Genomic DNA, 26,306 nt, shown 5'->3' with positions numbered 1-26,306 from the left:
CCCTCTCATCTCATCTCTCTCCCTCCTCTCTCTCTCTCTTGTTCCTCGCTCCCTCACGCTTTCACACCGATGAACACGCTGTGTGATGATTGCTACATGTGGGCAACAGTAGATATCTCTACACAAGAACAGAACCACGCTTAACCCGTCGGATAAAGCAGCTTCTCCAGCCTGAATCAAAGAGCTGTCATCTACAACGGCAGTGAACTGTAAAGGTAAAGGCTCCATATTCATATCCCTGATCGATTGTTGCATAAGTTGCTGCTCACACTGGCTTTGTGTGTCTAGGATATTTATCATAGTGCACAGCTCTCACCATCTGTCCTTCTGTCATGTCTTCTCTTGTGTAGGGAATTGGGTGCAACAAAGACAAACAGATCATCTATTTGGCTTTCACATTGTAACATTTATAAATGATGGAAACTGCAGTTTGTGGTATTTTGATGTTTTATAATGTTGCAAGTGTTTTTTTTTTGTTGATGTTGTTTATCTGTGTTTCCATAAATGCTAGATTTTTTTTATTACAAAGAACAGGGGAAAAAAATATACAGAACATTCATATACATTATTTGAGTTATGCTATACATTTAATATCCAGTTTACATAATATCAAATACTCAGTTACTTTGTTAACTACACAATTTTTTATTTTCTGATATGCACAATGAAAACTGTGTTTGTTGATGGGATTGGGTAGCTAATCCTTCTCTCCAGCAGTAACTGTAAGAGCTTTGTAGGTTTGTAAATGTCAGCGAGGGGAAGTGACAGAGATGAGGAGAGACTTTGAAACACCCACACTCACCACCCACTGCTCTTTTTGAGATACACTGGAGATATGTTTCATTCTGCTGTACAGACACAGCAACAGCATCCATCCAGAATTCTGCATGGATGTTATTATCATTCTTTGACATGGTGAATAATACACAGCATCTTAACATTTAGTTAAAATGAAATCAGAAGCACAATGCACATAAACATGTAAGAGACTCATAACTTTATGTGTGATGTTTAATATATTAATTCCAATGGGAATTTTCTTAGCAGAAACTCTTCGGGTATGGATAACTAATCTTACTAAACTGATGCATGTTATTATAATAGCATGCATCAATGACATTTTGACATTCATTTGTTAACGTTATTAAATTATAGAATGCTCAAAATATTTTTAGTGAATGCACATTAAAATGGTTGAAAAATCTAATGAATTTATTTTTATTTTTATTAATTATTTTAATAGATTTTGAGTTTTATGTTAATAATTGATTATGCACAAGCTACTGATCTGTAATCCCACACTGATCTGTGTGCACAAAAAAGCTTTGCAGATTTCCACAGAATTTAAACACCCCCATCCACACCATTTTTGCATGTTCATTTGTTAAATATTTTGTCAAATTTTATATGTATATTTTCAATAGGAGTGTAGAATTCTCATTTTACCATGTTTAAATCAATTACACACATTTTCCTTAAAAATAAGTGTAGAAATAATTTTTTATATAATGTCTTTAATGACTTGGTACAATCATTTATCATAATGTGTTGCCCAGGTATGTTTAATTAAACTCTTTCTTTCCCTTGAACTAAATGTTGGTGTCCTTGGATTGGGCCCAGTTAGCAAAGAAAGTATGAATATATTTAAACCAGACAGTGGCATTTGAGAATAAGAGTTCCTCATATAACTGTGCTAATGCTTATTGTTTCTGCCACATTCACACAATTGCAGTTCTATCCAATTTGTCTGAATTATGGCCCATTTGCCAGAATAGCCACTGTGTGCTAACCTTTTTCAAACAGATGTCTCTCTGTCCCAGATTTAATGAGACCTCACACAGATAAGGAACACTTATTCTCATTTTTCAGCATAATGTACAACCAACATCAAATCACATTAAATAATTTATAATAGAAAAGTGAATCAGGCCTTGCTGCTTTGAGGATACCTGAATAAAGTAACAGTGACCTTAACTTCAGAGTTTTGTTCGACCGAATGTGATTTGAGGAGACAGTAGCCATCACATTACGTAGGTGAGGACCTCAAAGAGGAAAGGGCATTGACAAAAATAGAAGAGAAAGAAAGTAGGTGGGCTGTAACCTGGATTACCCTGCAACTGTCATGGCAAAGTGTGAAGCAGGGTGTAAATAAAGGTAGTGTCTCTGGGGCACAGACGCACCTTTGCTAAAACAGGAGCTAAACCCTCACTCCCACAAACCCCTAGGAGACATGTTCTTTTAGTGGATTATAACATGCTCAAAAAACAGCTTAATTCAGCTTAAAGGTCCCGTTCTTCGTTCTTCAAACTTTAGTTAGTGTGTAATGTTGTTGTTAGAGTATAAATAAAATCTGTAAAATTTTAAAGCTCAAAGTTCAATGCCAAGCGAGATATTTTATTTAACAGAAGTCGCCTACATCGAACGGCCAGTTTGGACTACATCCCTCTACTTCCTTCTTTAATGACGTCACTAAAACAGTTTTTTGACTAACCTCCGCCCACAGGAATACACAAGAGTTGCGTTTGTAGAGTGTGTTTGTCGCCATGTCGTCGAAACGCTGTTATTTTCATCCAATCACCGGGTCTGATTCCGGCTCAAATTGATAGGGTAAAATTAAAGACATGTTTACAATAACACTGAGCGCATGCATCTCCACGTTATGGTAAGAGGCGTGACTTTTCCGGGCACGGTGCGCTCAGAGCTGTCGAATCACAACACAGGAACCGCTGGCACAATCAGAACTCGTTACGTATTTCTGAAGGAGGGACTTCATAGAACAAGGAAGTCATCAGCCCGTTTTTATGACAGTGGAAACAGCGGTATACAGATAAGTTAATTATGTGAAAAATTCTGTGTTTTTTTACATGCGAAACATGAACACATGTTATATTGCACACTATAAACACAATCAAAGCTTCAAAAAACCACGAAAAACGGGACCTTTAAGGTGGTTAGGTGGCCACACTGCCTGGTCTGTTTTTTTTTTTTTTCTTTTAAGATAATTTGTCTTGGAAACCAGTTTGGTCAGGGAGACCATAGTTTAAGCCTAAGACCAGCAAACCACCTTAAACTTTTTTTTTTCCACAGCAACATTTACATTTAATCATTCAGCGGATGCTTTCATCCTAAGCGACTTGACAAATGAGGAACATCACAAGCAATTTATTATACATGAGTCAACATATGTTGTCTGTAAGCGTTGCTGGAGAACTTTGATGGTTATATTTAAAATCTTAGGCACTCTAAAGGTTAAATATTTACCTTGTTTATTCCAGAACATGGAAAGCAAAACTAATTTAAGGTTGGTAAAAGCAAATGCATTATTTTTTTAACATGGACAGCCAAAGAGCTTGGAATTTAAAAATAGCAAGAGCGAGGGTAGAAGATCAGATGGCATAGCACATTGATAGTGGGTAGAGGAGCCTCAGCGGGAAACCTGACATCTCACTGAGCTCCATCAGACAGTAACACTACAGGGACCTTCACATGTTCTACTGAGCATGAGGGTGTGGTGCACTTTTTATGAGATGAGTTATCTGTGAGGGAACCCTCAAAAATCAATGTTTTTATTTTATACTATTATATTATTGAAAATTAAAATATATTACATTATATTTACACAATGTGCGAATAGCAATAGATGCTATTTACACTGTAAATATAGCGATAAATGCTATCAACGCTAAGTGCAAATAGTGATCGATTCTATTTACAATTTGTAAAAATGGCAGTATTTTCTTTGCAATGAGTGTAAAAAATAGTTAAATACTATTTACACCTTTAGTACATTATAAAACAGTATGCAATAATAACATATTGAGAGTAAATGATTATTAAATAAATGCTACCTTATTGGGATAATAAAGCCCTACCTACAGCACATCTACCTCTAACCTTACCTGATAAACACTTTATTATTAAATAACCATTAGGCAATTTAATTCCACTTTTCACATATTTTCTTCATATTTATTGAAAATAAATGCCTTTCCAATCTGATATGCGATGGGAAAAGGGAGAAGAATAAGTTCGGAAAAAGGTGCATTCGAAACACAGGTGTTTTTTGTACTGTTTTTGTCTGGCCCAACCAGACATTGGTGGGCAGAGTTAGTGTAAATAGCCTCTGCCAATAAGGCGGGCTATTTGCACTTAGTGTAAATAGACTCTCCTTATAGGTGTGCCATGGAAAATTATCAAATTCCAAAATAAAAATAAAAACAAATAAATAAAAAAATGCTACAAATAAGAATATAATATAGCAGCTGTCGGGTGGAACCCTCGTATTTCTATATTTCTTCGTTTTTTATTTATTTTATTTTTTAAAATCAATGCTGTTGGTCATCTTTTACGCCTGTATGTGAAATTTACTAATATTTAACCAATGGAAAGCATTAAAAGAGCTTGTGACTAAATCTTGTAATCCACTGGATTGTCAAACTGTCGGTCAAACATTGTAACTCCACCCACCTCCGTTTAGAATTAAGTGCCGCACACAGTTTGAAGAAAGATGTCTGCTTGTTCGCAATGCAAGGGTGAATAAAGAACTGAAGTTTGAATAAGTACATCGCTTTCTTTACTCATGCACTATGTCTGAAACTCTATCCGCTGGTTTCACAGACAAGGCATAAGCTAGTCCCAGACTAAAATGCAAGTTTGAGCTGTTTTAACTGAAAGTAACTTGCACTGACATATCTTAAAAATTTTTTTTTGTTGATTAGTTTTTTTCTGGTGAATGTTTATAAAAGCTACTTAAATGCTAAGTGAACTAAGGCCTAATCCAATATGCAAATTTGTAGTTTTATCATCATTAACAACATCATATAGCTACTGTACCTTTATGACCTTGTTGTGTTCTTACCTGACTTAAGCTCAAGTTTCATATTAAAGGTGCCCTAGAATTAAAAATTTAATTTATCTTGGCATAGTTAAATAACAAGAGTTCAGTACATGGAAATGACATACAGTGAGTCTCAAACTCCATTGTTTCCTCCTTCTTATATAAATCTCGTTTGTATAAAAGACCTCAGAAGAACAGGCGAATCTCAACATAACACCGACTGTTATGTAACAGTCGGGATCATTAATATGTATGGCCCCAATATTTGCATATGCCAGCTCATGTTCCAGGCATTAGACAAGGGCAGCCAGTATTAACATCTGGATATGTGCAGAGCTGAATCATCAGACTAGGTAAGCAAGCAAGAACAATAGCGAAAAATGGCAGATGGAGCAATAATAACTGACATGATCCATGATTACATGATATTTTTAGTGATATTTGTAAACTGTCTTTCTAAATGTTTCATTAACATGTTGCTAATGTACTGTTAAATGTGGTTAAAGTTACCATCTTTTCTTACTGTATTCACGGAGACAAGAGCTGTCGTTATTTTCATTATTAAACACTTGCAGTCTGTATAATTCATAAACACAACTTCATTCTTTATAAATCTCTCTAACAGTGTAGCATTAGGCGTTAGCCACAGATCACAGCCTCAAACTCATTCAGAATCACATGTAAACATCCAAATAAATACAATACTTACATAATCCGACGCATGCATGCAGCATGCATGACAAACACTTTGTAAAGATCCATTTTGAGGGTTATATTAGCTGTGTGAACTTTGTTTATGCAATGATAGAGTCGAGATCTCGGGAGGGGGCGGAGAGCGCGAGCAATTAAAGGGGTCGCAGCCTGAATCGGCGCATTTCTAATTATAGCCCAAAATAGGCAGTTAAAAAAATTAATAAAAAAAAAATCTATGGGGTATTTTGAGCTGAAACTTCACAGACACATTCAGGGGACACCTTAGACTTATATTACATCTTGTAAAAAAATGTTCGATGGCACCTTTAAGTGTGAGTACATTTTAATATGCCATTTGAAGCAATGCATGTTTGTGCCAGGGATGCTCCGATCGATCGGCTCGAGATCGGTATCGGCCGATAATCATATTTTATGACTCGATCGGTACTCACTAACTTGGCCGATCTCACGAACTGATCGCAATTTGATGACGTCAGCGCGTGAGTGTGAGGACGCGCGGGAACATAGCGCTGCAGTCATGTCGTCACCTGTGTGGAATTTCTATGACGTTGCGAGAAACAATGAAAAATTCGCGATTTGCCGTGTATGTTCTAAAGAAATCTCTCGTGGAGGAGTATTGTCCAAAACGTTCAATACGACGAACCTGATTCGGCACCTGAGAACAAGCCACCGCGAGACTTATGCTGAATATGAAAAACTGGCAACTGCAAAAAAGGCAACGGTAACAACTAGTAATACGACTCTCACTCAGCCATCCATTACAGACATTCTGAAAAAACATGAACTTTACACACCAGACAGCAAGAAAGACTGCTTCATTTTGTTTGTTTGTTTTTTTCTGTGCAGAAACACCATTTTAAAGGCATATTAAAATATTCACTGTATAATGAATAATTGTTGTGATTTAGTGCCCTGTTAAAACTATAGTTGCATTACATACATTACCATAAAAATGGAACAAAAATATAATAAAGGCAACATCTATAGTATTTTTTTATCTGGAAAAAAGGTGATCAAAGAGCTTACAAATCAGTGAAGCATTGAAATCGGTACTCGGTATCGGCTGATCACCATGACAAGAAATCGGTACTCGGTATCGGCTGCCAAAATCCTGATCGGAGCATCCCTAGTTTGTGCATTTTTTTTTTTTTTTTCTTAGTGCCAGTGTGCCGTGGGATTTTTTTTTTTTTCTTATCAAAACTGTGCCATGGCAAAAAAGGCTGGTAAACTGGATTATACACACTATTTTATACTAAAAACTGATAACTTTTTAAACGTTTTGGTGGGTTATTTTCACAAAAACAGCATTTTGGGACCTGAAAATGCAAACATTTGAAAACGGGCTTAAAAGTACAAGTTCTTGGAAACTATACCGTTATTGTCTCCAAGTAAACTACAAAACGCAAATTTGTAATAAGCATGCATATTATGTGTTCAGTCTACAGACGTGTAGTGTTTCCTTACAAAGTGACATTTGCCAACTACTGGCCTGGAATACATGGAAACCATGGTAACAAACGAGAACTGAGGAAAAGACAGTGAAAATGAAACTAAACAGAACAAGATAATGAAACAAAACAAGACATGACCTTGACAATTATATAAGACTATTATATAGTATTAGCCTATATTATATTATATTAGCCTACATTGTTTTATATGATTATGCTTTTAGTTCAACATTGTGATTATGCTACCCTGCTATGAGCTGTATTTCTTAGCTTAACTAAACTTTCAGCATTTTTCAGACTAAAATTCAGCATTTGGGAGTTTCATTGCAAACCATAAGCAATCCATTTGAAGTGAGACAGGACACAACTATGAAATTACTCAGTACAGAAACTCGGCTTCCTACATCAAAGACAAATTGAGAATATTAAATTACGAACACTCACAAAAACGGAAGGAGAATGTTAGCAATGTTTTTATTTCTTTGGGCATCTCATGATGATTTTATAACGGTGAGATATCAGATTATCTTTTATTTAGCAAGCTCCCTGTAGCTCCATTTGTGCTGCATGGATGCATAGAACATGAACTGGCTTCTCCCTGCCTAGATAGATTTGTCAGTGCATTTTATAAATAGCATGGCACGTGTTCTCATCCAGTCCAAGAAAATGAAAATTAAGCCTTAAGCATTTGGCAAACCACTAAAATATTCCCATCTTGAGAGAATTTGGATTGTTTGACAGACCGCAATTAGAAATTCATAATTTCTGTGATGCTTTACCAAAAGGAGCATGCATTTAAAATGCAGGGGGCTCATTTTATTTATTTATTTCACCCAGCATGAAAAAGAGAGCATTGTAAAATAATTCACTTTACTTTAGCACATCTAGATTTGATCCCAGAACTTTTTAACCTTTCAGTTGTAATTAGTCAAATGAAAAAAAGATACAAAAACAGGGTTGAGAAATAATAATAATAAATGATATGTCATCATTTCCTTTAACTTGCACTTCATTTAGCAATATTCAGAAACAGGAATCTATTCAATAGGGCTGTCAACTTTAGTCGTTTAGTCGACTAATCGGTCGATGCCGTTTTGGTCGACTGACATTCTCATTGGTCGACCAGTTGCAAAAAAAAATTATTATTTTTTTTTTTACCAATAAAGAAATTGTCATTTAATTACTCCTTGATATTTATTCCTTTATTAGCAGTTATATATTACTGTATTCTAAATATAATTAGCCTATGTTTTATACCAAACTTTAAATGCTTTAATTTAGGCTATTTTATAACGGCGCCACAGTTTAGCGCACCACATGAACACTCGGGAACCGCACCTGTGGCTGGCTGCACTGCTGCTTCGCGCTCAGTAAGGAATATAGGTAGTTTTGCTGTATTCATTCAGTTAGAACGCTACTTGTTTTGGGCTTTAGTCGAAAAAATGTCCAAGAAATGTAAATCTTTTGTTTGGCTGCATTTTACAAAAAAAGACGACAAGACTGTGGAGTGCAAGCTATGCGGCCTAAAGCTAACTTACCATAGCTCAACGACCAATATGACCTATCACCTAAAAGCGGTAAGCGAGATATAAATGTGTCAGACAGCTTTGCTATGTCTAATGTCGAAAAGTTTATATATTTTATTGGTTATGTACTAGGCGCATCCACAGGCCATGCCACAGGCGTTTGTTTGTGTTTGTTTTAAAACGCCTAGATCGGTTGGACAAAAGTTAACCCATAGCTTTGAAAGTAAAGAAGAATATACAGCCTGTATAATCGAGAGCTTTTGTTAGGATTTTTCATTATTTGGCAGTTTTAGCAGTTATATTTTTTGTAGCGTGTGGTGTGGTCAGGTGCACGATTGTGACGGTCACTATATACCTAGGACAGAACTCCTCACTTTGCAGTTTAAAAAATAACCTAATTTTCAAAGAATTGTATTATTATTATAGTTTTATGTATTATTGATGTTTTTCGTTGTTGTTTCATAAATGCTCTATTATAATTGTTTAATAAATGTTCAATCAAAAAAGACATCGCGTCTTTTTTTTTTTTCTTTTTTTTTAGTCGACTGATCGTTGCGCAGGACAGGACTTTGGTCGACTAAGCATTTCTTTGGTTGACTACAGCCCTACTATTCAATAATAAACCACAAAACAAGAATAAAAAGAAATGTGATACTTGACAGAAATGAAACTGCCTGTTATGTCAAGAACTACCAAAGCTAACTTTGATATGCAAACACACTGATTAAAATATACCTTATACCTCCTCTTTAATAGTATCAGTGGTACACTGTAAACCCAAATAAGTTGGGCTAACTCAAAAAAAAAAAAATTGAGGTAATCAGTTACATCAATTTTGTTAAGTTATGATGTTCTCAATTTTAAGTAAGAAGAACTATCAAGTTTTGAGTTTGCAGTACTCATGCATGTTAATTGCTCCTAACTTGAAGTACTGAGTTAGCTAAGTCATACATTTTGATAGCAACAAACATAAAAGATTTAGTTAATTCACTTTTTTTATTTTGAGTTCTTGCAAATCAAATTTGTTATTTACTTCACTGTAAACCCTAATAAGACAATTCAGAAAATGCCAACTTGCTAATATTCTAACATGTTAACAATAGCATGGTATATCAATTACTGAATGAGTACAGCAAATTAAAACATGTAACTTACCTGCTCTCAAACCAAGCACCACTTGTCACCATGATGGTAACTCTCCAAAAACCCACATTAACAGAAATTCTTCTAAATTAGCATAAAAAACATTAATCACTACTAAATCTCCCTTATTATTAATCTTGCACAAAATTTTTTTTATAACACTTAATTTTAGCATTTACTCTCCCTTTCAGGTGCCATGGGCAAAGCATGCTGGGAAGTAGAAATCCCAGCCCAGTTTCAGTTAAACTTAAGTTAAGTATAAATTAAAAGGAAATGAGTTCATACAACTCAAAACAATGAAACAGTTCTGTTTACTTGAAATATGTCAGTGCTGTGAACTCAAAAGAAAAAAGTTAAAAATACTCATAACAGTTAATTTAACTGAACTGTTTCAGTTAAATTAAAATTTGTTCAATTTAAGTTTGTCCTACTCATACCAATTAAGTATTTTGAGCGTTAGGGTTTACATACTAATGGCTTTTCTGATTCCCATCAAATGATTCCCAAAACAATAACACATGTTCTCATGGTTTTTTACATGTTGAGAGGAATTACTCATGCCTATTTTCTGTGGAGGAATTTACAATCCTTCAGAAAAAGAATGGTCGATTTCATGCAGTGTTCCCAATTAAAAATAACTACATGTGAAAGCAATAGGTTGCATCAGTTTCTTGGATTGAAATGGTAAGAGAGTGGAAATTTTATTTATTTATTTTTTTGGAAATGTTCCTTTAGAAGAACTGAACGTGCCTGGAACTGCAGGTGCAATAACAAAAGCAAAATAACGTGAGTTTTATGTTGGTCCAAATGTTTTATATTGCATCAAGGGAAAAGGTGGCATCTGGCATGCTAGTAATTGTGAGCCATGGGAATAGTGATTAACAAAATATGCTCACTGAGGAGTAGTATATATACATGTAAATCTTTATCGTTTTCACAGACAAATCAACACTTCACTTGTTCCTACAGTACAATCGACTGGAAGAAATTGCACTGCAAGGACAGTCAGTGAGTATATCCACTTAGTTTATGTAAGAGTTAATGTGTGTACCTCTCTGTCTCTGGCTCTCTGTCGCGCTCTCACTCTCTGTCCTGATTGATTCTTCTATGATGTAAATATACATGCAGAATTCATGATAATGCCTTTTTTAGGGCCAGGTGCGCTGTTGCATTTCAATGATTCCCATTTTGAAAGAATATTCATGCTTACAATATGGTGAATGCACATCTCCAGATAATTAGCGAACATTGCAATGGTGTGTTGTATAATGCAGGTTTACGATAACATCTGTGAGCATTACTGCAATCTAATCAGACAGGCTATTATGCACACCTGAGCTGTTGTTGTTATTATTATTATTATTATTATTATCATCAGTAATTTGGTATGTTCTAAAAATAAATCATCACCAGTCTCTTATGAATACACTAATGTCATTGGCAGCTGCTAATCTCTAGTTATTTAAGATTGCTTGTGTCTTCTTTCTCTTTCCTTTTTTTCAGGGCCATGAAAACTAGACTAGGGTGCCTGTCTAACAAATCAGACTCATGCAGCGATTTTTCAGAATTCCTGACTCCTGCTCAGGAGAGGTCCACAAGATACTTGAAGTGAGTAATATGTTGTTCCCTCAAAAAAAAAAAAAAAAAAAAAAAAGAAGGAAAATAGCTCATTAGCGGTCTCATTTTTTAATCATGTATCTTTGGCCGTCTTAGGTTATCAAATGATGAAGTGACCAGATGGGCAGATTCATTTGATGCTCTGCTGTCCAATAAATGTAAGTCACATTAATCATGATAAAGTCTATGGGTCTAAATTATTGAGCTTATTTGTGTTATTCTTCAATAGGGCACTTTTCATTACTTGAATCTTAAAAAGATATGAAATCTTTGTTTCATCTATGTTGAAATATTTAGCACATAACTAATTAACAATTAAAAAAAAAATTATAACATTTTAATTCTCTGATAAATCCCTCACATCATGTAAAAATCGTAAAATAAGTTACAATTTAAAATTAATTTAATGAATTAATTAATTAAAAGCTCTTTATATTATATAAAGTTGGATATTATTGATTGTTTGTATTGTAGCGAAATGTAAACTATCAACCAGCTCTACTCTGCTAAATGCAATCATGAGGCATGAAGATATTATACAGACATTAACTTCATGATTTACTGTAAAGCTGCTTTGAAACAATGTGTTGTAAAAAGCACTATATACTGTAAAAATTTACTTTAATTGATTTTTTTTCTTCACATTTTATAAATGCATTTGTGCAGTGTAATATAAGCTCAAAATCGTGACATTCTGGAAAATGTAATATTTGAACAGATTCAAAATTCACTTGATTTTTTTTTTTTTTTTTTTTTAAAGCAATTTAAGAGACAAAATAAATGTTTTAAGTAATTATAATCTATATTTAAGCAAAATAATTGTTTATATATATATATATATATATATATATATATATATATATATATATATATATATATATATATATATATATTAACACTGTACACCAGCCAGCACACTTCTCCAAAACATTCTTACAACAAATCTTTGAAGTATTGCAATATTGTAATATTAGTATTCTACATGTTGTCTCAATACTTGGCTAGTCAGTGAGCATTTCTACAGAGATGTACTGTAGTTCAGCCGTGATATAGTTCACCAGCAACTTATGTAAGCTTTCCATATTAATGTGAAGGACGCCATTTCCCTGTGAGTCATGCGTTTGGCTGTGACTTCTCTCGTTGATTGCTCACAAAATGACAGGCCTTATTTCCTCAGGCTTAATTCCAACATCAATTAGAACAGCGTGTGTACAGTATGTGTGTGTGTGTGTGTGTACAGTATGTGTGTGTGTGTGTGTGTGTGTGTGTGTGTGTCTTTCCTGAATCTCACAGTACTGACACCCCAGACGTGCCACAAATAGCCTCTCTCAGTGCTGGACGTTTGTTCATGCTAAAGACTTCTAAAATCTGTCAACAGTAGTACTCAGATAGTAACGATAGTCAACAAACCATTCAGAAAACCTTTATTAGCGGAGCTTGCTAAAGCTGAGGAAACTCCTAATGCTACTGACACCCCAGACGTGCCACAAATAGCCTCTCTCAGTGCTGGACGTTTGTTCATGCTAAAGACTTCTAAAATCTGTCAACAGTAGTACTCAGATAGTAACGATAGTCAACAAACCATTCAGAAAACCTTTATTAGCGGAGCTTGCTAAAGCTGAGGAAACTCCTAATGCTAGGTCTTATGAAGTCTTGATTTTGTTTTTGGGGTGTACTAGAATGTTTTCATGCTTGATTGTTCAAAAAACACATCATTTTTCACATATTTTATATTATTACAGTTCCTCTCTCCCAGTCTGGCTCAAATGATAAAGCCCCTTCTTCCAAAATGTGCTGTGATTGGTTAGCTGACCCAGTGTGTATTGTGATTGGCCCCGCTTAGCGTGTATTCAGGAAATGACACACCCCTTCGTAACAGTGAGTTCTGCTCTGGTGTAAATAATTAAAGGGATAGTTCACCCCAAAACGAAAATTATCCCATAATTTACTCACCCTCAAGCCATACTAGATGTGTACAGTATGATTTCTTCTTTCAGCCAAACACAATTAGAGTAATATTAAAAAAATATCCTGGCCTTTCCAAGCTTTATAATGGGAGTAATTGGAGGATGAGATTTTGAAGCCCAAGTAATTAGGCGCATAGTATAGCCTAGTGTAACATTTCATCACTCGACATAGGATCCATTTAGCAGGCTTTATTGAAGTACTCGTGGTCGTACAGGCAGGGGTCAGAATCAGCAAACACAGCAATGTAGGCAGCGATGGGTCAATGAACGGTAAACAGACAGGAATGGCAACGGGAGAACAAACAGGGTATAAACGCTCAGAAATGACAGCCGGGGCAATAATCAAGACTTCGCGTAGGTCTGAGTGAAATGGCAGCTTAAATAGCAGTCCTAACAAGCTGCAGCTGGATGAGGATCAGAGTCCAAGGAACGGGGCTTGTGGGAGATGTAGTGTGAGTCAGTATAGGTGAGTGACTGGATGCGTGAATGTCAGTATTCCGGTGATGGAGCCCTCTGCTGGCCAGTGGGAGGAATCACGGGGTTCGTCTCCGTGACAGAGCCCCCCCCCTGCAAGCGACTCCTGGCGCGAGGTGGTGCACGACGTCGGGGTCTACCACGTGGTCGAGGGGCCGGTCTCTCTGGGTGGTTGCGGTGGAATTCGTCGATCAAGTTGGGGTCAAGTATATCCTCGGCGCTGACCCAGGATTGCTCCTCTGGACCGTACCCCTCCCAATCGACCAGATATTGAAGGATGCGTCCCCGACGTCTGGAGTTAAGCAGTTCTCGCACCTGGTACGTCTCCTCTCCCTCCACTAGCACGGCCTGGGGACTCTGCTCACGGGACCTCCCCTCTCCCTCCTCACTGGGGTCAGCAGCGGGCTTGAGCAGAGAGACATGAAAGGTAGGAGAAATACGGTAAGTGTTAGGTAATGCAAGACGAAAAGATACTGGTGTGATTTGACGTGTTATTTGGAAGGGACCCACGTACCTTGGACTCAACTTCTTACAGGGAAGCCTCAGGCGGAGGTCCCGGGTAGACAACCAGACCCACTGGCCAGGGTGATACTCAGGTCCGAGGCGGCGCCGCTGGTCGGCATGTTCTCTCTGGCGGCGTACAGCTTGCGGTAGATGGACGTGGGCCTGATTCCAGGTCTCCTCACTTCTGTTGAGCCAATCCGTAACGGACGGCACATCGGTGGGTTCCCCGGACCATGGGAACATGGGTGGTTGAAAGCCTAGGATGCACTTGAACGGCGTGATGCCGGTGGAAGGTTTGACCAGGGAGTTCTGGGCGTACTCTGCCCACAGAAGATAACGGGCCCAATCCTCCAGACGTGCCACAAATAGCCTCTCTCAGTGCTGGACGTTTGTTCATGCTAAAGACTTCTAAAATCTGTCAACAGTAGTACTCAGATAGTAACGATAGTCAACAAACCATTCAGAAAACCTTTATTAGCGGAGCTTGCTAAAGCTGAGGAAACTCCTAATGCTACTGACACCCCAGACGTGCCACAAATAGCCTCTCTCAGTGCTGGACGTTTGTTCATGCTAAAGACTTCTAAAATCTGTCAACAGTAGTACTCAGATAGTAACGATAGTCAACAAACCATTCAGAAAACCTTTATTAGCGGAGCTTGCTAAAGCTGAGGAAACTCCTAATGCTAGGTCTTATGAAGTCTTGATTTTGTTTTTGGGGTGTACTAGAATGTTTTCATGCTTGATTGTTCAAAAAACACATCATTTTTCACATATTTTATATTATTACAGTTCCTCTCTCCCAGTCTGGCTCAAATGATAAAGCCCCTTCTTCCAAAATGTGCTGTGATTGGTTAGCTGACCCAGTGTGTATTGTGATTGGCCCCGCTTAGCGTGTATTCAGGAAATGACACACCCCTTCGTAACAGTGAGTTCTGCTCTGGTGTAAATAATTAAAGGGATAGTTCACCCCAAAACGAAAATTATCCCATAATTTACTCACCCTCAAGCCATACTAGATGTGTACAGTATGATTTCTTCTTTCAGCCAAACACAATTAGAGTAATATTAAAAAAATATCCTGGCCTTTCCAAGCTTTATAATGGGAGTAATTGGAGGATGAGATTTTGAAGCCCAAGTAATTAGGCGCATAGTATAGCCTAGTGTAACATTTCATCACTCGACATAGGATCCATTTAGCAGGCTTTATTGAAGTACTCGTGGTCGTACAGGCAGGGGTCAGAATCAGCAAACACAGCAATGTAGAACAGGCAGAATCGTAATCAGAGGCAGGCAGAAGATCAGGGTCACAAGCAAGTATCACAGTCCAGGAAACAGGCAACAGGTCAAAAGGTAGGCAGCGATGGGTCAATGAACGGTAAACAGACAGGAATGGCAACGGGAGAACAAACAGGGTATAAACGCTCAGAAATGACAGCCGGGGCAATAATCAAGACTTCGCGTAGGTCTGAGTGAAATGGCAGCTTAAATAGCAGTCCTAACAAGCTGCAGCTGGATGAGGATCAGAGTCCAAGGAACGGGGCTTGTGGGAGATGTAGTGTGAGTCAGTATAGGTGAGTGACTGGATGCGTGAATGTCAGTATTCCGGTGATGGAGCCCTCTGCTGGCCAGTGGGAGGAATCACGGGGTTCGTCTCCGTGACAGAGCCCCCCCCCCTGCAAGCGACTCCTGGCGCGAGGTGGTGCACGACGTCGGGGTCTACCACGTGGTCGAGGGGCCGGTCTCTCTGGGTGGTTGCGGTGGAATTCGTCGATCAAGTTGGGGTCAAGTATATCCTCGGCGCTGACCCAGGATTGCTCCTCTGGACCGTACCCCTCCCAATCGACCAGATATTGAAGGATGCGTCCCCGACGTCTGGAGTTAAGCAGTTCTCGCACCTGGTACGTCTCCTCTCCCTCCACTAGCACGGTCCTGGGGACTCTGCTCACGGGACCTCCCCTCTCCCTCCTCACTGGGGTCAGCAGCGGGCTTGAGCAGAGAGACATGAAAGGTAGGAGAAATACGGTAAGTGTTAGGTAATGCAAGACGAAAAGATACTGGTGTGATTTGACGTGTTATTTGGAAGGGACCCACGTACCTTGGACTCAACTTCTTACAGGGAAGCCTCAGGCGGAGGTCCCGGGTAGACAACCAGACCCACTGGCCAGGGTGATACTCAGGTCCGAGGCGGCGCCGGTGGTCGGCATGTTCTCTCTGGCGGCGTACAGCTTGCTGTAGATGGACGTGGGCCTGATTCCAGGTCTCCTCACTTCTGTTGAGCCAATCCGTAACGGACGGCACATCGGTGGGTTCCCCGGACCATGGGAACATGGGTGGTTGAAAGCCTAGGATGCACTTGAACGGCGTGATGCCGGTGGAAGGTTTGACCAGGGAGTTCTGGGCGTACTCTGCCCACAGAAGATAACGGGCCCAATCCTCCTGGTTCTGGCTGCAATAAGATCTTAGGAAGCGAGTGAGTTCTTGATTCATCCTCTCGGCTTGCCCGTTGGCCTGGGGATGGTAGCCAGAGGTGAGGCTTACGTTGACATCCAGGGCTTGAAAGAAGGCCTTCCATAGTCGGGACGTGAACTGGGGACCACGATCTGAGACAATGTCTTCGGGCAACCCGTAGAGGCGGAAGACCCAGTTGCACAGTAACTCGGCGGTCTGCATGGCAGTGGGGAGCTTGGGTTGAGGAATCAGACGACAGGCCTTGGAAAAACGATCTATAACCGTGAGTATAACAGTGTTACCTTGGGATATGGGTAGATCTGTGATGTAATCGATGGCGATATGAGACCAGGGACGTTGTGGAATGGGAAGGGGTTGGAGTAATCCGGCTGGAAGTTGTCTTGAGCTCTTCTGCATACTGCAGGTTTGACACCGCTGGATGAAGGTTGTGGCATCCCTGACGAGGGTCTCCCACCAGAAACGGTTCTGCAGTATATGGATGGTGGCTGTGATACCTGGGTGACCTGACGAAGGCAGACAGTGAGTGAAGTTTAAGACCTGATCACGGAGATTGGGTGGCACGAACACCTTGTCCGGTGGACATGCTGCTGGGATCTCTTGTTGAGCGTTATGTTGCTGTATAAGAGTCATTATGTCCCACTGAATGGGTGCTACCACCACCTGAAAGGGGAGAATGGTCTCCGGTTCATTAGGTGTCTGTTCCTCCTCGAATAAGCGAGATAGAGCATCGGCTTTCGTGTTCTTGGATGCGGGATGGTAGGTCACCGTGAAGTCGAAACGAGAGAAGAATAAGGACCATCTGGCCTGGCGTGGATTGAGTCGTTTGGCTGTACGCAAGTACTCCAGATTCTTGTGATCGGTGAAGACGGTGAAGGGGTAATTAGCGCCCTCTAGCCAGTGCCTCCACTCCTCGAATGCAGTTTTCATGGCGAGGAGTTCACGATCTCCCACATCGTAGTTGCGCTCAGCTGAGTTAAGTTTCCGAGAGTAGAAGGCACAGGGATGAACTTTGGATAAAGGGACCCTGTCGCTGAGAGAGAATGGCCCCCACTCCCGTATTAGAAGCATCCACCTCTACGATGAAGGGCATCGAAGGGTCCGGGTGGCGGAGTATGGGTGCAGTGACAAAGCGCTGCTTGAGTTCCGTGAAGGCTTGTTGGGCTGCGTCTGACCAGCTGAGACGATGGGCACCTTTCTTGACCATGGACGTAAGAGGACTCACCACGGTGCTGAAATTCCGGATGAACCGGCGATAGAAGTTGGCGAACCCCAGGAAGCGTTGTAGTTCTTTCAAGGTGTGGGGTTCGGGCCATTTGAGGACAGCGTTGACCTTGCTCTCATCCATGGCAATCCCCTCCGAGCTGATGATATATCCCAGAAAGGTGGTGGATGTGGTGTGAAACTCGCACTTCTCTGCCTTGGCATACAGCTGGTGCTCGATTAGGCGTTGTAGTACCGCCCTAACATGGTGAATGTGATCCTCAAGCGTATTGGAGTAGACAAGGATGTCGTCGATGTAGACGATTACAGTTCTGTTCAACATGTCCCTGAATACGTCGTTGATGAATGATTGGAAGATTGAAGGACTATTGACCAGGCCGAACGGCATAACCCGGTATTCGTAGTGCCCATTGGTTGTGGAGAAAGCCGTCTTCCATTCATCCCCCTCTCTGATGCGAATAAGATTGTACGCGCAGCGTAGATCCAGCTTGGTGAAGTACTGGGCAGTACGCAGCTGTTCGAGGGCGGACGGCACCAGAGGAAGTGGGTACCGGAATTTTACGGTGATTTCGTTGAGACCTCGGTAGTCGATGCATGGTCGAAGACCTCCATCTTTCTTCCGCACGAAGAAGAATCCAGCGGATGCGGGTGAGGTAGATGGTCGAATAAACCCCTTTTCCAACTCCTCCTCGATATAGTTAGACATGGCCTCCGATTCTGGTTGGGATAGAGGGAAGATGCGGCCTCTGGGTGGTGTGTGGCCTGGGAGGAGGTCAATGGCACAGTCGTGGGTGCGGTGTGGTGGTAGGATGCTAGCTTGCTCCTTACTGAATGCGGTGGCGAGGTCATGGTATTCTTCGGGCAGGTTGGGGATGACTGGGAGATCCGGGTTGAACAACACGGCGTGAACAGGCATGGGTGTGATGGTGGACAGACATGTTTTCTGACACTGGGAGCTCCATTTGGTAATTTGTCCCTCTCTCCACGAGATATGTGGATCATGGAGCCGTAGCCAGGGTAATCCTAGAATTATGGGAGCGTTTGACACAGGTAGGACGTAGAATTGAATGCGTTCATTATGAAGTAATCCTGTGGACATCGGAAGTTCCTGGGATAGCTGATCAATCAGTCCAGTTCCCAGAGGGCGACCATCTATCGTGGCTACAGAAAGAGAGGTGGAACATGGAATGAGAGACACGTTATGGGTTCTGGCGAACTCCTCTGATATGAAATTACCAGCTGCGCCGGAATCTACCAGAGCAGCGGTAACCACCCGGACTCCATTAATCCATAATGTGATCGGAACAGTTACACAGTTAATTGGACTGACAGAGCTTATGGTAGCACTCACCGACTTATTTACTGCAGATGGACGTGAGGGGCATGAGATCCGCTGATGACCAGGCAGTCCGCAGTACAGACACAAACGATGAGTGAGACGCCGATTTCTCTCCTCAGCGGACAGGCGGTAGGTGTTGACTTGCATGGGTTCGGAGGTTTCCTCGAAAGCCGTTGATCTGGCCGCTGAGACACGTTGTGCGTCAACACGACGAGCACGCTGCAGGTTATCGATGGAAATAGCCAATTCGATGAAGCTGTTAAGGTCTCTGCCCTCATCTCGGCATGCTAGTTCCGTCTGCAGTTCATGACTAAGGCCCTTTCGAAACAGAATCTTTAGCGTGTCACTCACCCAGTTAGTCTGCGCTGCCAGTGTGCGAAAGTTCATGGCGTATTCCGCTGCCGTTAGTTTCCCCTGAGATAATTCCAATAAGCGTTCTCCAGCTCCTCTACCCTCTCTGGGGTGATCAAAGACCTCACGGAAACGACTGAGAAAGTCATTAAACGAAGCGAACGCTGTGCCGTCCGTGCGCCATACAGCGGTAATCCAATCCAAAGCCCTTCCCGTCAATAGTGAGCATACGAAGGCGATCTTACCCGTCTCCGTGTTGTAAAGAGTGGGTTGTTGTTCCACGAACAGAGAGCATTGAAGCAGAAAGCCTTTACACTTGGTAGCGTCACCATCAAACTTCTCCGGGAAAGCCAGGCGAGGGTTAACGTGCGACGGCGTCTCTGCCGCGTGGGTAATGGCGACCGCCGCGGGTGGTGGCGTCGCAGCGGCGGTGCTAGCGGCCGTGCTGTGGAGACTTTGAACGGCCTTGACCAACTCCTCTGTTATAGAAGTCAAGCGGTTAAGCTGGTGTTGGTTGGCAGCAATCTGACTTGCCTGAGCAGCCATGTTGGCACACAGATGATCGTAAGCCGCTGGATCTTGTGATGGCGAAGTCTTCTGTAACATTTCATCACTCGACATAGGATCCATTTAGCAGGCTTTATTGAAGTACTCGTGGTCGTAACAGGCAGGGGTCAGAATCAGCAAACACAGCAATGTAGAACAGGCAGAATCGTAATCAGAGGCAGGCAGAAGATCAGGGTCACAAGCAAGTATCACAGTCCAGGAAACAGGCAACAGGTCAAAAGGTAGGCAGCGATGGGTCAATGAACGGTAAACAGACAGGAATGGCAACAGGAGAACAAACAGGGTATAAACGCTCAGAAATGACAGCCGGGGCAATAATCAAGACTTCGCGTAGGTCTGAGTGAAATGGCAGCTTAAATAGCAGTCCTAACAAGCTGCAGCTGGATGAGGATCAGAGTCCAAGGAACGGGGCTTGTGGGAGATGTAGTTTGAGTCAGTATAGGTGAGTGACTGGATGCGTGAATGTCAGTATTCCGGTGATGGAGCCCTCTGCTGGCCAGTGGGAGGAATCACGGGGTTCGTCTCCGTGACACCTAGTATGTCATGGTGTAGCATAGAACGTCATGGCCAGTGTTGGGGAAAGTTACTTTTAAAAGTAATGCATTACAATATTGCGTTACTCCCTAAAAAAGTAACTAATTGCGTTACTTCATTACTTTTTATGAAAAGTAATGCGTTACATTACTTTTGCGTTACTTTTTCTCACTGGGGCTGGGCTTGTTTGTTTTTTAATAACAACAAAAAAGTTCTATTTTTGGCAAAAAGGCCCTTTCACACCAAAAGTGAAATGAATAAGCCTCAAGCTGAAGGAAAAGCATATTTACACCTGTACAGTAGAGGGCGCAGCTCAAACAAACCTTTCTAATCTAAAGTATTTTTTGCTTATTAGTATGGTTGAATTAGGTATATTGAAGATCAGCAGCAAAGACATTGGTTAATAATTGAGATTAAATACATAAAGTATATTTGTGTAATTTAATATAGTTAATTATTACAGGTTTGCAAAAATTCTGAGAATGCATTTCACTGTTATTATTCATTTTGAGGAATACTGAATGTTTTCGTGCAAGTGAGATAAATAAATGCATGTTCACATTTAGTCTAAAACTACAATAACCATCATGTTCACACAGCGAACAACACCTCTGAACTTTATTTCTCTCAGCATGGGGACAGGAGAGCTGTCAGTCAATAAATGTGAAAAAGTAACTTGCGTTACTTATTTGAAAAAGTAACTTAGATATTTTGTTGTAAATTGAAAAAGTAATGCGTTACTTTACTAGTTACTTGAAAAAGTAATCTGATTACATAACTCAAGTTACTTGTAATGCGTTACCCCCAACACTGGTCATGGCATTGTGTACTACATAGTGGAAGCTAATGCTTTTTAGACGCAAGTCGAATGCGTATGTGATAGGCTCTTTTTTTACTTAGGCCAACAAGCAACCAAGTGCCTAAAATGAGACAGACGTGCATTGCAAACATGGCGGAATAACGCGGTTACTACCTGAGGAAAGAACGTTGACATAACATGCTCTGGCATATCCCATATCAACTACTCTGACAAACTTTTTGTAATGTTTGAGGAAAAACAGCTATATAATGGATTAAAATACTTTCCTGAAACACTTATTATAACTGACTGGAGTTGTATTCAGAACAGCTTCAGATAGAATGACAAAGCGAACAATGACAAATATGTGATACATGAGATGTGTGAAATATTTAAAGGTGCCCTAGAATAAAAAATTGAATTTACCTTGGCATAGTTAAATAACAAGAGTTCAGTACATGGAAATGACATACAGTGAGTCTCAAACTCCATTGTTTCCTCCTTCTTATATAAATCTCATTTGTTTAAAAGACCTCCGAAGAACAGGTGAATCTCAACATAACACCGACTGTTACGTAACAGTCGGGATCATTAATATGTACGCCCCCAATATTTGCATAAGCCAGCCCATGTTCAAGGCATTACAGAAGTGCAACCAGTATTAACGTCTGGAGCTGCACAGCTGAATCATCAGACTAGGTAAGCAAGCAAGGACAATAGCAAAAAATGGCAGATGGAGCAATAATAACTGACATGATCCATGATATCATGATATTTTTAGTGATATTTGTAAATTGTCTTTCTAAATGTTTCGTTAGCATGTTGCTAATGTACTGTTAAATGTGGTTAAAGTTACCATCGTTTCTTACTGTATTGACGGAGACAAGAGCCGTCGTTATTTTCATTATTAAACGCTTGCAGTCTGTATAATTCATAAACAACTTCATTCTTTATAAATCTCTCCAACAGTGTAGCATTAGCCGTTAGCCATGGAGCATAGCCTCAAACTCATTCAGAATCAAATGTAAACATCCAAATAAATACCATACTCATATAATCCGATGTATGCATGCAGCATGCATGACGAACACTTTGTAAAGATCCATTTTGAGGGTTATATTAGCTGTGTGAGCTTTGTTTATGCAATGATAGAGTCCAGAGCTCGGGAGGGGGCAGAGAGCGTGAGCAATTAAAGGGGCCGCAACATGAATTGGCACATTTCTAATTATGCCCCAAAATAAGCAGTTTAAAAAATTGATTTAAAAAAATCTATGGGGTATTTTGAGCTGAAACCTCACAGACACATTCAGGGGACACCTTAGACTTATATTACATCTTGTAAAAAAACGTTCGATGGCACCTTTAAAACTAACATGCAGATATAAGAATTTCAATATAAAATGTCTACCAAACACAAACTTTTAAGTAGCTTTACTCACCAGTTGCTGTTTCTCATCCTCTGAGAAGCGAGAGAAAATGGAGTCTGGTAAATTCTTCAGTGACAGCGCTGCGTAAATTCCTGGATGTTGGAAAGAGCACCATATTTTGTTCTGTTAGCAGTGTTGCCAAGTCCGCGTTTTCCCCGCGGAAATGGGCTACTTTTAAACTGTTGCCGCAAGTTGTTTTTAATATCCACGGGTTGTAGCGACCCCAAATAACATGATATTTAGCGTCTGGAATAAGAATTTTACCAGGGGAACCCCGCTAAAAATGCAGATTTTTCACCGTGGGACCCCTCTGAAATGCGATTGGGCTGGTTTTGGGCTAGTGTTGACCAGCAGTTGGGTGGGTTTTGTTGTGAAAACCTGGCAGAATGTGGCTAAAATGTTGTGACACTCTACAGTTATAAGCACAAAAACGCATTGTCCTACTAAATCACAAAACTCTGTTAATATAATGATGATGATATAATGATAATTATGGATGTTATGTATTTCAATGACTGTTATAGCTGTGTCTTTCACTCACTTTCAATGAATTACTAGGGTATGCTGGCTAAAATCTCCCCTTCAGGTAGCATGATCTGTAAATGGTGTTTCAGATATAAATGACTTCCTGTGTCTGATATAACACAGGATACATGCTCAGGAGAAAATCACTTTTAAAAGAAAAAAAAACAAAAAACAAACAATGACTGCACTAAAGGAGAACATTTTGTTCGCTAGCCAGCAGGAGAACATTTAGCGTCTGTACTGCCTCTTGATTGTCCTTTCATTGAATTTCCTGAGAAGCACTATTGTCTCATTTACCCACCCTGCTGTTTGTATGGACCTTAACTGAGAAGTCTACCTCACACAAAAAGGATACAGAGTAAAAAAAAAAAAAGTAAAAAAAACAGCACAAAAGACCATATGATGATCATAAAATCCAACCAGGCTCATCGAAAAAACATCCCTGTGGCAACATTTCTGCAAAATGATATTACATTTCGTGACCCTTTCAAAGTGAAATGTCCAGTGAGTGACGATGAAATGTCCAATGAGAGACGATGTTGGTGTAATCTCTCATGTAAAAGCACAACACAAATATGACAAGGAAAAAAATAGTTTTTGATGAATGAAAGCATCTAGCTTGGTGGCAGATCCTGATTTTGTCGAGTTAGATGTGTAAACTTAACCCTACCCATAAATTATCTCTAAAATCAGAGGGAAATAATAGGTCAATAACATTGATGTAGAAGCACTAAACCTGGTTGTAATCCTAAACTTGACCTTAACTGTAAACTTGTCGCTCAAATCTGATTGGTTGATTGGAATGTTGTTCCAGGATCAACAAAGATGCTGATCCAGGAACATTTGTGAAATCAGGTTCTGCTGTTTGGTGTCCTTGAAATGAATTTCCTGCAGCCAGTGTGGTCTAGATATGGCATATTAGACATGACAAAGATATATTGGTTTTAATATAGTAAGATGTTTATCCGTAATCTTATTCATTTTTGTTTCATAGATGGTTTGGCAGCTTTCAGAACCTTCCTCAAAACAGAGTTCAGTGATGAAAACATCGAGTTCTGGTTGGCATGTGAGGACTATAAAAAGATCAAATCCCCTGCTAAGATGATGTCTAAGGCCAGTAAGATCTACAAGGAATTTATTGACATTCATGCACCCAGAGAGGTATGTTGACTCCTTCTATAAAACCATAGCAACTACGCCTGAACAAACAGTATTTGTTTGAATCACCAAAGCTTTTAATAGTGTTGCTAAATAACATAGTTGCAAATATGTTAATATGAGCATATTAAAAAAACATTTCAATAGCCAATGTATACATGCAATGTTTCCAGATATACCAGGCATTCATGTCGTATCTTTTGAACTTTCTATTTAACGAAGAATCCACAATTTTCATATATATTTATATTTATAATAAAGACGTACAGTTTTTAATTGCGTACACAATGCACTTCCGAGTTTGAGACCTGTGCTATAAAGATTTTTCCTCCCTCAGAGTTTGTTCTTTAGCACCACCTACGCTCACTTTAGTTCTTCCCTGGATTCAAACCTGAAGATCATCTTCTTGTTCAGCATGACCTTCAGTTACTTTGTGAATCACTGCTTGTTATTCGGGAAGCACAGCACTGTCCTTAAGCATCCTGACAGTGAGGGTCACAGAAAACACAAATATAGCTCCAGTTTGGCTCCTTCAAGACGAGACGTAACTACCAAATGTAATAATCCTGCTCTCTTGGCTCAGACAGTCCACAAACCGAATAAAATTTGTGACAGTGGAGAAGCGCGAAACATGATCATCAGAGATAGTGATAGATGTTTTTGTGTGAACTTTGGTGACCACACCATTTATAGTCTCTCCACTTTGGCTGTGCTTGAAAATGGTTTGTTTGATTCTATGCTTTTATCAAGAGCAGTTGTGCAGAATTTAATATTCTCTAACTCTTATATCTCTGAAGGTTAACATAGACCACAGGACCAGAGAGGAAACCAAACAGAGGCTTCTGGAGCCAACTCCCAACAGTCTCAATGAAGTCCAAGCTAAAGTGTACAGCCTCATGGAGAAAGACTCCTTTCCTCGGTTTATAAGATCAAAGATCTATCAGGACTTACTGAACAGGACACAGATATACTGTCAGAGGAAATCTGTTTAAAAGTGAAAGTCTATGAAAGATGTCTTTGCTTGCCTGGTTAGATGATATTGAGATATATAATATAATAAAGCAGACTTTAATTGTATTATAGCATAGTCTGTGTTGAGAATACCTAGATGAGAATAATCAAATAAAAAGGTAAAAAAACGAACTAGTTCCTTGCTAGTTTGTGCATCTAAAGTAAAACATGACCCTGTACTGTACTTCTTTGCTCAGTTCTATTTGAACTATATTCTCTCCCTCTCAATTGTGATAGAATGGTCAATGTTTCTTCTGAATGCTGGCAAGCATGTAAATGTAAATCAGTCTCTACATGGGTAATATGTAAGAGTAGAGTATGAATATTTATTTTTCTTATCTTCAATGTAACTTGTGTACACATTAACACCGATATGTTTCGATACGACAACCTAAGACATGCCTGCTGTGTTACTGCATGCAGCCTCGGCCTGCGGACATCTCTCATTGAATCTTTTGTCTTAAAATCTAAATCAAAAAATAATTACACAAACATACGCACACAAATTTTTTTCTCTGAAAAAAAAAATCTGAGGATGTGGCATAATGTATTGTTTAGCTTTATTTATTTTGTTGTTTATTAATTTATTTAAGTTTATTCTTTCAGATGCTGATGTTCTAATGGTTTACAATGACTGATGATAGATCAAGTAAAGCATGTCACTTCAATCCT

At 39.8% G+C, this 26,306-nt stretch overlaps 1 protein-coding gene across 4 annotated transcripts; it reads left to right on the top strand.

Moving 5' to 3' along the window:
• Positions 1 to 26,302, top strand: rgs8 (regulator of G protein signaling 8). Of its 4 annotated transcripts, none has more exons than XM_048200067.1 (6): positions 1 to 215; positions 10,641 to 10,679; positions 11,175 to 11,279; positions 11,385 to 11,446; positions 24,460 to 24,626; positions 25,421 to 26,302. In XM_048200067.1, exons 3-6 carry the CDS (start codon positions 11,179 to 11,181, stop codon positions 25,613 to 25,615), a joined length of 525 nt encoding a protein of 174 aa, XP_048056024.1. In that variant the 5' UTR covers positions 1 to 215; positions 10,641 to 10,679; positions 11,175 to 11,178; the 3' UTR covers positions 25,616 to 26,302. The 4 variants fall into 4 exon arrangements, with proteins under 4 accessions (XP_048056024.1, XP_048056022.1, XP_048056023.1 ...); XM_048200065.1 differs by having other exon boundaries at positions 3 to 215; positions 10,612 to 10,679; XM_048200066.1 differs by lacking the exon at positions 1 to 215 and adding an exon at positions 8,351 to 8,372 and having other exon boundaries at positions 10,612 to 10,679.
• The last annotated feature ends 4 nt before the right edge of the window (positions 26,303 to 26,306 follow it).

Source organism: Megalobrama amblycephala, linkage group LG8 (assembly GCF_018812025.1).
Source record: "Megalobrama amblycephala isolate DHTTF-2021 linkage group LG8, ASM1881202v1, whole genome shotgun sequence".
In the NCBI taxonomy this organism is placed as follows: Eukaryota; Metazoa; Chordata; class Actinopteri; order Cypriniformes; family Xenocyprididae; genus Megalobrama; species Megalobrama amblycephala.
Note: the sequence above shows the minus strand (reverse complement) of the source record. Positions and strands in the feature narration are given on the sequence as shown.